The sequence below is a fragment of the Anabas testudineus genome, chromosome 10, assembly GCF_900324465.2.
Source record: "Anabas testudineus chromosome 10, fAnaTes1.2, whole genome shotgun sequence".
Lineage (NCBI taxonomy): Eukaryota > Metazoa > Chordata > Actinopteri > Anabantiformes > Anabantidae > Anabas > Anabas testudineus.
Window position 1 is genome coordinate 19,469,847 of NC_046619.1, and position 15,941 is coordinate 19,485,787.

General features: G+C 40.2%; 1 protein-coding gene across 8 annotated transcripts in view; it reads left to right on the plus strand.

Annotated features, from left to right (window-relative positions):
- The window catches only part of rapgef2 (Rap guanine nucleotide exchange factor (GEF) 2), an 86,488-nt gene that overhangs the window by 35,719 nt on the left and 34,828 nt on the right, over positions 1 to 15,941 (plus strand). For all 8 annotated transcript variants that reach the window (XM_026357364.1, XM_026357365.1, XM_026357370.1 and 5 more), the window contains exons 5-6: positions 3,442 to 3,517; positions 5,815 to 5,982. In XM_026357364.1, coding sequence (XP_026213149.1) covers positions 3,442 to 3,517; positions 5,815 to 5,982 — 244 coding nt within the window. The remainder of the gene's footprint in view (positions 1 to 3,441; positions 3,518 to 5,814; positions 5,983 to 15,941) is intronic.

Below are 15,941 nucleotides of genomic sequence, written 5' to 3' on the forward strand. Positions count from 1 at the left end.
GGCTGCTGGACTTGGAGAGTGAAAAGCTGGTGATGCATGTGGAATGCCATTCCAGACGCCCAGGCTTGTTGTATAACAGGGGAATGCAAGGCTGCTTAGGCAAGGGGGATGTCAGTCAGTCAGTCAACTGAGAGCGAGAGAGAGAGAGAGAAGTTCAGGATTTAATTTGAAAATCAGATATTCACTGACTGTGAAACTCGCTCGAATTGTCTGATGGCACATTTGAGAGCAGTAGTACAAGATACATTACTCTGCACTTTTTAGATTTATAACATTTTGCAAATGTAAAATGGTTTAAATTGAAGTAATCTTTATGAAAAATGTTTGCTGGTAGTAGGCGACTGAATGGCAACACAGAGTGAAGCACTATAAAGAGACTTACTTCATAACTCAGTCAATGTCATCTCCATGTCATCGTTGGGCAGCATGTGTTGCATCTTGCCATAAGCAAAATTTGTTTAAGAATTTACTTTGTTGAGTTGAATAATAATACTTCATCCTATGTGATGACATATGACAAAGTGTTGTGACTTGCAGCCGTTCACGCCATTGGAGCCCTTATGAAAATGATGGCAGCGACCTTGTGAGTGTTAAGATACTGTGATGGGTACTGTGCACTGTTGATTCAGATTTTCTTGGTTTATTTTTAATGAGTGCTTTTTGGTGATGTCGCTTCACATACATTACATGGAATATGTTTATGTATTTGCATATCTACTGCATGTTGTCTGTTATTTTTCATTGCTTCTGCAGGGTTTCCCCTTGAAGGCACAGCAAAGTAAAATAAAGTGAAGAGTGTTTTATGCGATTCTTTTCATTTTGGTGCAGAAAGTATGACACTGATAATCTTCCCTCAGAGCTGAGCTCTGTTACAAAAGAGTTGCGTACCTGCTGGATGATCTGACACCTTTCCTCTTTTCTTAATCCGCTTACCCAGTTTGTCCACAAACACTCACTGTAGTTGTCAGGAAGGAGAACACAAACGCAACACTGAATTGTGGACCTGAATTCTACAGTGTTGAGTTATTCACAGTTTGTAAGTTGTGCACACACTATGGCATCATTAGTAGAGCTGATAAAATATAAATATTTGCATTGGTCAAACTTTGCAGTGTTTACTCTGTCATGGTGTTGATCAGTGCAGAGATGCCCACACCCTAGTTTTTTAAGACGTATTGTATTTGTTGTCTAAAACAGACGGCAGGTTCTTAATATTTGCTCAGGACTAGTCACAGAACAGCGAAAGCTTTAATCTCCAAACAAGACACTTTTCTGTTATTAAAATCCTTTCACCCCCTCACTCTCCACTTCCATAATCCCCTCTTTAATATTTTACGTTGCCAGTGGCATTTACCTCCTGCAAAAAGAAGGACTGGATTACTGTTGTCAAGAATGTAATGGGTAACATGATTGAACATGTCTCCAGTCTATGCATTTGGTGGCCTAACATGTTTTGTTCCTAATGGGTGGAATCATGACTCCCTTTTCCACAGTAAAGCCATCCAAGTGAAGCTCAACAGGATCAGAGCTGCTACCAACTCCAAGTCTGTAAAACCAGATCAAAAGCATTCACTTCTCTGAAGCTGCTGCCCAGCAGACAAATCACTTTTGCTGGAAATAAGTTGCAAAAGAATTACATTTGTCTTCTTGTGAGAATGTGAGTGAAAACACTTAGTAAGCACTCCATACTGTAGCTCTGTTTGTCCCTGTGGTGGAATTCAGGCTTGTGCATGTCAGGCATACGAGCAGAGTTAAAAAGCATTAAACTGAAGCTCGGCAAAGCAAACAGCAGCCCTCAGCATTAACCCCTTCACTGCCTCTAATCACCCAGCTCGCTGTAATCCACCCAGTCCATCATGTTGTCTTTGATTTCAGTGTCAGCAATAGTTATTTGAAAATGTTGCTCACAAGGCAGAGGAAAGTTGATAAATTAGTAAAGTAAAATTGTAGCTCTGGCACAGAAACAACAGAACAGCTGACTGAAGAGGAAACGAACAAAACACAACAAAGGCCTTTCAGGGAATGAAGAAGAAGAAAAGCAAAGCCGGCCAATGTCACTCTTAGCAAATAAAAGAGGCCAAAAAAAGGCACTATTTGCACTTCACTAGAGTGGCAGGTAGAGTATCGCCAGCTCGATGCAACTGGCTGGTGTTTATTACCCAGCCGGACCAAGCTATAGCCACAACATGTAGCCACAAGTCCAGAGTTCCAAAGCATTTAGGCCATGCTGTGCCTGAGGTCTGCACCTGTCAGCGTGACTGATGGAAGTTACCACCTCCACAGCCTCGGTTCAGGCAGACACCTATCACTACTCACTGCTCACTGCATGTGTGAGTGCTGAGGAGAACTTTATACTTTGCCCCTAGAGTTACTGTCCCAGTTTGTGAATTGAGAAAGTGTAAAGAATTGTGACTTAAAGAAAAAGCTTTAATGAAAAGATAGGGCTGTGGCGATGCAACTATGATTGTTATCAATCATTTTTTATCATTTTAGTTTCAAAAACTAGTGAAAAATACACATCACAACTTAGCAAATTACCTTAAGTTGCTTGTTTTTGCCAACAATTGCTCTAGAACCTTAAAATTTAATTTAGTAGTGAAAATTTCTTTACTGCAAAGATTTGATTGTTTTTTGCTGTTGTTTTTGTTCTAATCTAAAACAGTTGCTCTAATGATGAATTATGAAATTAGTCGCAGGTAATTATAAGTAATTGATTAATTAACTCATTATTTCATCTCTAAAGTCTGAATAAATAATGCTTTAACCTTCTAGGCCAGCTGTAGTTGGATCAGGGTTTAAAGAGAACAGTGCTACTGGTGTAAAATCCCAGTTTACGAATCAAAGTAATGTAAAACATTGATGTAAAACATTCCAAAGCAGGTCAGTTTTATTGGAGTCACTTGAGTTTATTTTATGAAACGGTCAGCAAATCAACATGTGGGTCACATTCTTAATCGAAAGATGTTAAAAATAACAAACAAGGAAGTCGTTGTCTCCTCAATGAGGTCGGACACTGGACAAAGGAAGCATTCTTCACCAAACCCGCAATCTGGATCTCCTCCTGCTCAAAATTTCCAATGCTGCTGCCCGTCTCAGAGACATTATGGTCTCTGCTGCTTTTAATATTCCCTGCTTCTTAGGCATACTCTACAAACTGTGACGTCACGACGGTGGACTTTTCCACAGCCGGGTGTTTGCCTTCAGGAGGGAGGGGTCACAGCTGGAAGGAGGAACTGTCCATTCAATGCTGCTCTGTTTCACGTTATACAGAAAAACTGTATATTTAAAATGTTGAGCAGAGAGCTACCTGCTGGCTTCTTCTATGCGTCTTGCCTGTGCGCTGTTCAAGACTCGAAAGAAATGTGTTAAGGTGCTTTTACGAGATGTGCTGACGTTGACTTCTAAATTCTTCTCTCGTTATTTTTATTTTTTGTGCTCTAGTTTTGGGAAGCGATCGGCAGGCAGCCTGCGACGCGGATGTGAGTGCATCGTGCTGGAACCCTCAGAGATGATTGTGGTGAGTCCCATTATTACAACCAGTGCCACACAATCAAAAACCTCCAACACATACAGTATATAATATAGACGAAATGCAATCATGTATTTAAGTTTTATTTTGACAAGGCTTTTCCTGCTCTACCACAGCGCAGGAAAATAAGTAGATGCAGCAGTGATAAATACTGTGCCCATGTGGATCACCTAACGTAATTACCTACAGTAGATTAGTTGTAATTTGGAATAATGTCTGGGAAAATTTACCGTGTGAGGTTTTGAACTAATCTGTACAAGTGCCTCCTATAGATGTGTTTATCACAATGCAATCATGTGTTGAACAGAGGCCTTCTGAGATAGATATTGAACGATATTGTGCTTCAGGGCAGCAGTATACGAAAAACAAACATCAACCCTGTGCAAATTCAAACAGCTGTTCATCACAATGATATGAAATCATGTGTGTACTTGCTGGAATTTTGCAAATGTTTGGCATTTTCGCTTGAAAAGGTATTTTTAATAATGATCACATATCAATTGCTGATTTATACTTGCTAATTTGGTTTATTTAGATCAACAATATTCATCATTAATTATGGATGAAGTAGGACGGAGGATGTTATACCTTGAAATTACCCTCAAACTGATTTGACTTGACAGAGGAAATAGGTCCATAGAAAAGGAAAAAAGAAATTAAACTGTAGATAACAGACCACAGGACACACATGAAAAACGTAATTATCCTTCTGTTGTTGACCAGTTGCAGGCAACAGCTTGTTGACAGCAGTGAACAAAGCTGTGCAGCTATCCTGACTACCTTTTACTTTAGCCAATGAGAACTGCATACACTGTGCATAATAAAGCCAAAACGACACATAATTGTTGTTGCAAACTCGCCAGTTGGCAAATTCGAAGATGCTGATTTTCATTTGGTGTCTAGCAGGCTGAATGCTGCCATCTTAAATCACACACATGCACACACTCCATTTCTAGCATGTACGAATCCACCAGATTTTGAAAAAAATGAAGACATCAAACATATCCCACGTCTTGTCAGTATGAAATAACAACTGGTGGGCACTGCTGCACTCGCAGCTTGGTAATCTCCCTTTTCACAGGCTGTAATTGCTATGTCTCTTAAAATGCATTATAGATGGGGGATAGATGGGGCTTCTGTTAACTGAGCTTCTGCTGTATTACACACAAACCCCCAGTAAATAACACCCTCTGCTCTGCTTTGTGCAGACACTTTGTGGCCTTACCCCTTGTGCTGTGATAGGTGCCAACTCACCCTGTAATTACTGAGGAGGGTTTTGTGCTGCTAGAATGGAGATACATGTGGATTAACCCCCCACTCAGCTCCAAGTTTGAGTTACACACACAAAAAAAATGCACACATGCAGCCCTGCAGTTACAAACATGAGCAAAGAGACTAATGCGTCAGAATAAAGGAACAGGCACACACAAACACATGCATGCGCTTATTGCTCAGAGATAAGCAATTAGACACACAATCACACTTGACGCTCTCACTCTCGCACAGCTCCCCTGCTGTTGTCATGGCAGCAGTTGGTACAGCAGAAAGAGATTTTGCTGGTGTAATCCCAAAGGCTGAACACTGAAATGTGAAGCCGCAGCGAAAGCGGCAAGCGAGAGGAGAGGAGAGGAGAGGAGACGAGAGGAGGAATGGGCCCGAAAATAATAATAAGAAAAAATAAAATACGTTATTCCATCATAACCTCAAGCCACCAGGCTGCAGAGAGGCCCCATGTAGCATTTAGTCAGACATCACCAACTGCTGACTTCACTGACTGCTATGCTAAAGTGACATACGGTGCCAGTTTCCATTTGGAAAATGTGTTTTCCCTCCTACCGGTTCATTAAAAATGGAAACATGGGTTTTATCTGGTTTCACCATGTAATTTCTGTGTGGTTTATATGTTTAACACAGACACGGAGAGTTGAGTGTGTCTCTATTTCTACTGTCATCTTTTACTCCACCATGCTCCATCCATCAGTCATCCTATTCCCCATTGCTCTTCTCTCTCCATCTCCTTCATTCTAACCAAATTCCCCTCTCAAGCCTCTGTTTCTCTCTCTCTCTTTTCGTGTTGTGCATCCTTTGACGTAGGTGTGCATCATGCAGCCCACACACACTTCTATTTTTATGCAATGAGAGGGATGGGAGGCAGGGAGGAGAATAGGAGGGTGGATTTTTAAGGATGCGTTTGTGTGCTTTGGAGGAGGGGGGGCGTGAATGAAGACGAAGACAGTCACTCCCCCCTCTTTCTCCCTCCCTCCCCACCTCCCTGTCATTTCCAGGTGGACTATATGGATGAAAATGAGGAGTACTTTCAGCGACAAGCCTCGCACAGACAGTCCCGTCGGCGCTTTCGGAAGATCAACCAGAAAGGGGAGAGGCAGACAATCATCGACACCGTGGATCCGTACCCCACCGGAAAGCCGCCCATAGCCCGGGGATACCACACGGTGAGTTGCACTCTGCGCTACAGTTTTGTGTTTACCCTCCCTGTGGTGGATCGCTGTGTGCACCAGAGGTGGCTCAGTGTTGCTCTGTGTTTGTGCTCCGTGCGTGTGTCGAGTTCCTTCTTCAGAACTTGTTGTGCTTCCCTGTTTCAGCACGGAGCTGATTTGTTTTTCCTTGTTGCACCAGTTTCGTGTGTTCCCTCTTTTGGTGGCCTTCACTGACCCTGGGTGCTGTAGGTTGTTGTGATGGGATGTTCCGTGTCATGGGGAAGGGTGCACTTTGAGTCTGTTTTCCTAATCTTGTGGTGTTTGATTGTTGTTTCACCCTTCCTAGATTAGAGCTGCTACAACTTCTGCTGCCTTCAGTGTGTTGCTTTATCTTCTGTTTAATAAGTGTTTTTATTGTTTTTTGAGCGTCCTACACAGTTTGTTTGTGCTATTGCTGCCTCCATTAAATGCTGTTTGATTATAATGGTCACGACATTCAAAATCGTTTTGCAATGCCAGTTTTTATAATGTATTTGTGCATTTTTTGTGTCCAACCATCACACACTCCTCATAAATCCATTGCTCTAGAAGTTCAGTCTTCAGCACAGTTACAAGAGGAATAAAAAAAGTCAGTATATTCCACTGCCTGTTCCAAGTGCATACAGTATTATGATTATATGACTTTACAGGTAAACTGCAATGCATTATCACTGTTTGATAATTGAGAAAAGGAAGTAGCTTTGTGTGAAAGTTGTGTAATTAAAGTTGTTGTTTCAAAACATAGAATTAGAACAAGAAGGCAATAGATGATGTATTTGTAGTAAACAATAATAAATTGTCTCTGACATGGTTGCAATGTGTTAGGTAAGGCAGGTGATTGGAGTTAAATATATAGCAAAGCATATAGTGATTAGTCTGAGTAGAGAGAAAATAGAGAAGAGAGAGAGTCTGGAAAAAGGAGAATGTTTTGGGTTTGGATGGTGTCTTCCTTCATTAGTCTTGCAGCTGTTCTATTCTTATAAACTCTCATTTACACTCTTAACAGTGGAGCTGGTGTTAAAAGAATTTTTCCAAAACCAGTGCCAAATATTCATGTTTCATCCAGTTGTTAAACAAGACTCTGTTAATGAAAGAAAAATCATGTTTCATCATGTTTGGGGGCCAGATCATGCAGCAAAGTCGCCTGCAACAAACAACACTTGAAAGTGAGAACAAAAATGTGGTTTGTGGTTGTGATTTTTTTTTTTTAAATCTCATTCAACCACGGTGGCATGTGGAGTATTGACTTTACCCATGTGAGGGGATTTGAGTCTAGCAGAGAAAGAGTTATTTGCCTGTTGCATTGCACCAGACCTTCTCCCCTCTGTGCTTTCTTTCCCTGGGAAGAGGAAGCAAAGTATTTTCACACTAATAATGTAAATACCCAGCATGCAGTTGGCGCACAGAGTTTTTCCTGTTCTGCACAATTTAACTGCATTCCTTTCATTCCTGATGCTCCCTTGGGTGTTCTGTCAGAGCACCCAGTCCTTTTAGGAGCGCTTGGTAGCTATCACTTTGAAAATGCGGCAAACATCATCTTCCTTCTGGCTCCATGCGGCCCCACCCTGTTTCCTAAATTTAGAATCATTGTGTTTTTGATTCGAAAGACTGCACTGAACTTTCTCATGGCCCACCATCTCCCATCACACACTCGACTCTCCTCGCTCTAGTACCATTCCTGTGGGAAGGATGGACCCGGCGCCATGGTAACCAGTAGTCCCAAATGGGCTCTGCTCGAGTGCACTTAAAAGTACAGTCAGAAAGGGAAGCTAACTTAACAAGAGTGCAGTACGCTGCTGCTGCTGCTGCTGCTGCTGACAGAGGGGTGGAGGGGAGCGGGAGTGACAGAGAAGCTGAATCTGGAAAGATGCTAAGCTGACATAGCAAGCTAATCTTCTGCATATAGAATGCCAGGCACCACTCAGATTTTCCTCCCTCCTACCCTGAGGCATTTAGGAGGTGAGAAATGCACCAAGGAGAAACTTAGGACTGAAGAAAGGAAATCTCTGCAGCAGGCAAGGTTTTTATTCAGCTTAGTCACAGTTATGAAGGAAAATGTGAGGCTAGGTACCAAAACTTCAGAGAGGCTTACTGATATGAGGCCAAAGCTCTTCATACATTAGGAATACTCTCATTTTAGAGCTGAGATGATTATTGTCATTTATTGTCATTGTTGATTCTATACAAAATCCACACCAAAAGTCATCAAAGTCTTTAAAATGCTTGTTTTGTCCAACAACTAGTCTAAATCTCAGAGATCCAATTCACAAAGGCAACAAAGAAAAACACTCGATACTAAAGAACCTGCCAGTTTTGCTCATCAAATTTATTTTCTGTCAGAAAAACAACTAAATTAAAGCTGTAACAATGAGGTAATTTTATTGATTAGGGACTCAACAAAAGCTTAAATTGCTATTATTTTTATAATATAATAATAATTTAAATGAATAAATCAACATTCTCCTGTGTGAGAATGTTCTGTTGCCCTGCTTTGGGATACTTATTCAATCCCTACTATAATCATTTTGTTTGTTAGGCCATATCTCAAACTGATAGAACAATGTAGGCAGAAGATGATATTTTTAAAATGGAACAACTATCATTTGCAGAAAATGATTCCTGCTCTGATTATGTTACTGCTGCTACAAAGGCAAAAATCATTAGGGAAGCAAATTGGAAAGTTTAGCTTTGTGAAGATGAAATGATTTCAGATGAGATTGTTTCATTGTAAAAATGAAGTGAACCTCTCCATTCAAATCTTAATGGCTTTTTGAGCATCATGAGATCTGACACATCAGTGCAGACCTCTGTCGTCACTGCTTTATTAAATCATTGTCTTGAAATAATTAGTCTTTGCTAATAGATGAGTGACCTTCACATGTAGCAAGACTGTGCTCTAACAGCAAGGTCACAAGTTCAATCCCCTGCAGTGACCACAGTGTCCATGAACAGCTGTGTGTGCTGCTGTTGTCCCTGAGCAACATGTTCACTCATTTTAAGTTGCTCTGGAGAGTGTCGGCTTAATGCCTAAACTATAAATGTAATGCTAACCTAGTGGAACTCCCACTGGGAATGCTGACACACAAACACACTCACGAAGCAACAATCCAGCCTCTATTTTGCACCTCAATCTGAAGCAGAGTTATTATCTGTGATTATTTGTGTGTTCAAATAAATTTTTTAAATATGTAAATACAGTCTGAATCCGAGATCTGCAAAAGACCCCACCTACTGAGGTTGCACAAGCCAGTACACAGTGAAAATTAGGGTTGTGTCAGGAAGGGCATCCAGCGTAAAAGACAAAATAAATGCAGATGAGGTTGAATGACAGGAAAATTACGTTGGATAGTGTTTGTTCAGTTGCTTGTGTTTGCAATCAATGTCAGCACCAGCAGTGTCAGACATGATTAATGGATCACCTTTTCATATAAGTCAATGCAATGCATTTCACAATTAAAATAGCACAGACTCATAATAACTCATAATCGCAGACACAATAACCCAACATGAGAAAAGAGAGTGAGAAGGACAAGTGCTCCAACTGGTCAGTAATCACTGCGGTATCTGTCCCACCGACGACATTTACAGGTGGCACAGTAGAGATTAAGGTCTAGCGATGGCTAGTAGCAGTCAATATATTTCATGTCAGTCAAAACAAATATGTGCAATCTGTAAATTGAGTCTTAAAAGACCTTATAGATTTTCTGAAATAATCAGAGATGCAGTCAACAGTTAAAGTTGGCATCCTGCACACTTAATGGCAGATGATTTGAACAAGTTATACATATGAGTCTGTGTTTTTATGACCCTGTCACACAGATAGTGGCGTGTTACAGTAAAGCAGGTAGCTTTGTCTGTGCTTCCTCCAGGGAGAGGAGTAGAATGACCTTTGCAATAGGATGAAAGATGAAAGAAGCTCGTTTGGTTTCGCTTCTAATGTGCAGCTCAGCTTTATTGTCAGCATCAAAGACCACACCTCTGTTTTAGGGTAAAATTAAAAGCTTTTAATTTAAGACTTTCCTCCTTTTTACCTTTATCTTATTATAAGCCCGGTTTTAGCTCCATGTATCTTAAGGACGTTCTGCTCTTCTTTCATGGATGGATGGAAGTGTAGTTGATGGAAGTGTAGTTATATTACATTTGATTTAAGGAATTGAACTAATGTGTTTATCTTAAATACATAAAAGGAAACAAACCAGTGATTTTAAAGGATCAGAATAGAAACAAAATCAACATCTCTCTTTCCGTAGATGTGTTCTGGCTGAATTGACACCAGTTATTTCTAGCATCTCTTTCTTTCTCTCTCTCTCACTCACACACTTGATCTTTTTGAGCTTTTATATTCTCCCTTGCAAAAAGGCCCATGGTCTCCATTTCTCGGTCGCTCTCCGTTTTGCACTTTATCTCACAAACGTTATCTCACCCACTAATATCAAGGGCCATTTGTGCTGTCAACCTGATCCACACGTGTATGCAGGAAGCTACACACACACACACACACACACACACACACACACACACACACACACACACACACACACACACACACACAGAGATTCAGATCGTCTCTGATCTCTCAGTCAGCCCTTCACTTAAGGTTTGTGCAGATGCAGCCTGTCACTCAGTCTGAACTGAAACGTTGACATGGTTGCCATTAAGGCGTTGTTGTTCTCTTAACGCTGCAGATTTGATCCATGACAAACTAATGATAATTTCCACCATCTCTTTTACCCACTGAGCTCCTTTCTCCCTTCCTGTCCTTTCTTTTTCTCCTCTATAGCTCTAGACACCACTCACACTCTCTGAGTAGATGAGTGATATGTCTCTGTTGGGTTTACTCAGTGGCCAGCAGGGTATCCAAGGCCCCAAACAGCTGTTCTATAATTATTCAAGCAGCAAGAGGCAAACAATCAATACTCCTTTTACTCTTTCCCTCCACCCAGGTAGCCTGGTGGTTAGTGAGGCCAGCCTGTAATCAGAAGGTCACAGGTTTAATCCTCACAACAGCCTACGTGTCCATCAGCAAGCATGTGCGCTGCTGGAACGTCCTTGACAGTGACATTGCTCACTCATCTGCTGACAACTTTTTAATTGCTTCAAGATCCGTATGGAAGTGAAGTACCGTAGATAAGATACTGTCAGTTTCTATATACGTTTGACATCTTCTTATTTATATATAAGGTTTTTAGGGTCTGCATATAGATCAAATTGCTTTGCAGCAGCTGTGTGGTTTATCGTGATTGTGTGTCACAGGGTCGTATCTGGAGAGAGTTGCATTTAGGCATAATTGCACTTTATATGAGCTTCTACCCTCTTCTAGGGGTTGAAAGACTATTTCTTTTTTTATTTTTGTGATACATTAGCAGTAATTTAAGTCCACATTTCTTAAGAATTAGTTTGACATTTTGGCAATTGTCCTTATTTGCTTTCTTGCCAAGACTTTACCAAGAAAAACTAAGAGTGATGTCTTGAAGTTGGAGCCAGCCAGCTCGCCAATCAGCTTAGCTATCAGCCAGCCTCGCTCAGTCCAAAAGTCCAAAACTGCTTTATTATGATAATTTGTTCTTTTCGTTTAGAAACATCACACCCACCTTTACTTGCCTGGCCTTAAATGAGCAGTTCCAGAATTACAAAGGATTCTTTTTATGTTTGTCTTTGTACAGATTAAGCATATATGTATTAGTCATTGAGCATTAGAAGTGTTGTAGGGGGATTTTGTGGGCACAGCAAAGCAGCTATTTGTTTCTAGTTCAAACTAAGCTGAGCAGCCGCTGTAACTGCTGGGATGTCATGATTGTTAAAACCCACATATAGCACCTTATAATTGGACACTTATTGTCTGCTCAGAGGTCAAAAATATCCTGCAGCGGTGAAGATGAGGTTTAGAAGTTACAGTGATCTATTCAGTAATCTACAGTCATGCTGAATGGAAGGATGTGTGTGCAAGCCAGAATAATAATGCATGTGTGTGTCTGTGTGTGTGTGTACCCTACCTGTCTTTGGGTAAGGACACTGAGAAAGTTGTATTTTCACCTTGAAAATCTATTAATCTGCTGAGTCCTAGAACAAAAGGCTTGATTCTGCATTAACACAGGAATGCACTTAGTTTTATGGAATTTAATCCTGCAGGAAAAAGGTTTCTGAAAACTGTTTTAGGATGTGAGTTAGGTCGCTTACAGTAACATTTACTCTATGTCAAGATGGACAATTTTCTCAGTTTGCTTCAGAACACTGCATTTTCACATGTCAATGACACCAATTTCACCAACAATTTCTCATACCCTTGACTGTCAAGCAGCATGTTTGATAACTTTCATTTCCTCTTTTCATTCCTCTCTCCTTAATCTGGCTCCAAGGAATGCAATAAACCTCAGGTACCGTATCTATTAACACTGTTGTCTGTTGTGCTTACAATAAGTCAGTCTGTGTGTGTGTGTGTGTGTGTGTGTGTGTGTGTGTGTTCTGTGATTTCTAGAGGTCTTTGTTTGTGCTTATGCTGGTAGTTTTATCTGCGTCTGTTCCCCCCTTGTTGTATCTGTACCTACAGGTAGACTTCCTTAATAAATACCTTCCATTTGCTGGCATGTAGGCTGATAAAGACCAAGAGGGAAGCTTGCACCAAGCTCCAATTCTATTACAGCATCAACAGAAACATGTGATAAAAAAGCTCCATCTTCTGCTTCTATACATGCAGTAAAATCCTGTTTTTGATCTCATGCTTGGTTGAGAATGGGCTCATCATGTTGCCAGTTGATGACAGAAGTGATAAACATCACAGCTTATGGGGCTGTAAACTGTGATAATGGCAACTGTTTAACTGATTGAGGTGCATAGATCTGAAACACTGTAAGTATCTGCTGATGTGCTTGATAATGGTGTTGACTGTCTTAAGGCTTTTTAAATTATTATCTTCTCCACTGTGTGGGTGTGTTTTTTTTGGGGGGGGGGGGGGGGGTGACTTGCATTAGTGTTGAGATGATGTACTGATGGTGATGTTAATGTGTTAATGTTTAATTATGATGGCTTTGAAAGGTACTCTTTTAAGCATAGCATAAATATACACGTCTGATATTTGTACTGGAAAGACAGTTGCATATAAATCTACTGTAATATCAGTATTTCATCAGTGGTTTCTACGCTGTCCAGGCATAAACGGACAGCAAGGAAGAGGTTGAAAAGATCAGAGCTCAAGGTGTTGAGCAGTCCAACCTGCTGAGAAATGCAAGAGCAGAGAGAACAAACCTGCCACTCTCGGTCGAGGAAAAGCCGAGCTCCTATTTTTAGAGCTGTCCTTTGTGACAACCTGCTCTGCTTCAGCTGTGCACTGATACAAAAGCCTCAGTTTTGAATAGACGTTGTGTAGGAACTGCAGCGGTGAAAGCAGAAACGGTTTATTGTACACTGTTTGTCTTGCTTTCTTGCGTCTTGCATTCTTTCATCTTTGGTTATTTGAATTAATGTGAATTAAGGGGAGATTTTTACAGGTAAAATTAACAATTATTGTCAGTATTGGTTCGTTTGTTATTCATTTTCTTGAATAACTTATTACCAAACGCTGCGTGAAAAAGATTCAGATTAGTGGAATGGTAAGAAAACCAGAAGATGCTTTGATTCAAGAAACTAGTGACTTAAAAATTAGATGCAGTAATTACACATTTTCACTTGCAGTTGCTCATCTGCATATGCCTTCTGTTTTCTTTTTTCTTTTAGTACAAACACCAAAAGCAAAATCTTCGTTTATAGTTATTTATAGGACAACATCAGACATTATGTTTTGATGGAAATAGAACAGATATTTTTGGGGACCGCTTACAGCTGATAACACAGCTGAAATTCTGCCTGTGCGTAAAAATGAGCTACTCATTTACAACCAGCTGTAATTCATCTCCCAACTAGTGTTACAGAACATGCTTACTGACATTTGATGCGCTTTTCATGTCAGTTTTGACATTCAAAGACCTTTTTGACAGTCGAGTATTTTCAAAAGATTTGACAGATGACATTTATTTTGATGGTAATGAGCCTGCACAGCGAGGACAACAAAGTACTGTTTTTTATTGTTTGTGTCACTTGAATTTGATCAAAATCTCTCTAAACAATTGGAGGCAGAACTGTTTGATCTCTCCGCAGTGGAGAAAGCTGGATGCTGCATGAGATACTTGAAATATTAATAACAGTGTCTAGGACACTAGTCTGGGGTTAAACTATGTTTTGCATTTAGTCTAAAAATAAAACTGGGTAGAATTGTCTTACTTTATGTTGGGTGCCTGCTCCCTGTATGCATCTTAAAACTGGGAATTAGATAGTGATCATACCGTGATGAAAGACTGTTGGCAGCACACAAACAGACTGACTATTGTTAAACATCCTCACAATAATATTAGATATTAATATTAGATAGAAGAGAAGGGTCTTTTGTTGTACATATATATATATATATAGGAGAGATAAGGGTTGGTTATAAAATATGTTTTATATGTCCGATTGTCTTTTCTGTGACAGTGTGCAGTGTGCGAATCATACAATCATCATATTGTCTCCACTGGACGACTTTTCAGGAAAACTATGAAGACATGTTTTTCTGCTAAGGCCTGCAGAGTCTTTAGAAGTTGTAGCCAGAGCTGTGTTTAGACACGCTAACAGCATGACTTAATGCACGGGGATGTTCGACTGTCGATCACGTCAAAGTCACGTCTACAAACCAACATAAACAGTTTGACTTCACTGTTCTTAATAATACTGTATCCTGTAGCTTTACACCTGAATTTGGTTTATAGTTTAACTCTTTAGTTAATGAGTTCCTTCCTTTCTCTCCACACTGACATTGAATGGGGGGAAACGGAAACATCAGACAAGAAATGGAAACGAGCTCCCTGTAACTGACTGACACATTAAGAGCACCTCATTCCACCTCCCCCACATTCACTTCGAAGTTAGGGTCATAACTTTCCACACATAGTCTGTAGCCTCATTCGGAAATCTTTAGTTGCTGATCACCTTTTCACCTGTTTGCCAACAATTTTGCTTTGCCACATATTTTCTAAAGTAGCTTTTATTCATTAATTCTTGCAGATTTATGTACCTTGCTGCAGGCCGATGGGTTCAGACAGATGTTTTGCCCTTGTGCACCTTACAAGTGTAATCTTTTAAATGTGCCCGGCTGCCCGTGTTTCTGGCAAATTATTTTTATAGCAGCATGCAAGTGTCAACACCTTGATAAATTAAATAATCCCTTAGGCTGTAACAGCTATGAAAATGTAGTGTCGTTATTAGATCATCTTTCTTGTTCTAACAATGCTATTTAGAGCTGTCGTGATGGTGCAGACGTCAAGGATTAATGCACCAAGCTGGCAGTCAGGAGCGCTGTGTTTTCTCTGCATGTGGCCTTCTGTGGGCTTGCAAGCAAATTCACTGAACAAGGTTAGACACAGATCAATAAACAGTCTATGTTGGGTTTGATCCCCAGTGTATGTCTATAAGAAAACATGTATCCTGGAATAGTAAAACCACACACCAGGACCACTGACAATTGTCAATATTACTTTAAAGATTATATTTTTCTTATTGTCAAAATATCATATGAGTTGATTCTTCACTCTTAAGTGTTTGTGTATCGACAGCCTGATTCCACTGATGCCCAGAGAAAAGTATTGAAGTACTCAGAGAAACTGGTGCATTGTTGCAGATTTAAATGATTTGTTGACAGAAAAAAAAAAAAATAGTTTATCCTCTTCAAGTGAAGTTATTCTGTTTTCCATGCCACAGCACATCTTCATAACTTCATGATGAAATCAGCCCTGAGTGGAAGGAAATCTGTTAAAACCTGACATTTTCAAATGAATCTCACAAAGCTCTTCTCTGAACACAGAACTAAAACGTTTTAGTTGCAGAGAAATCACAACATTCCTATGACCAGTGTTTGCTGTTGCAGTGTT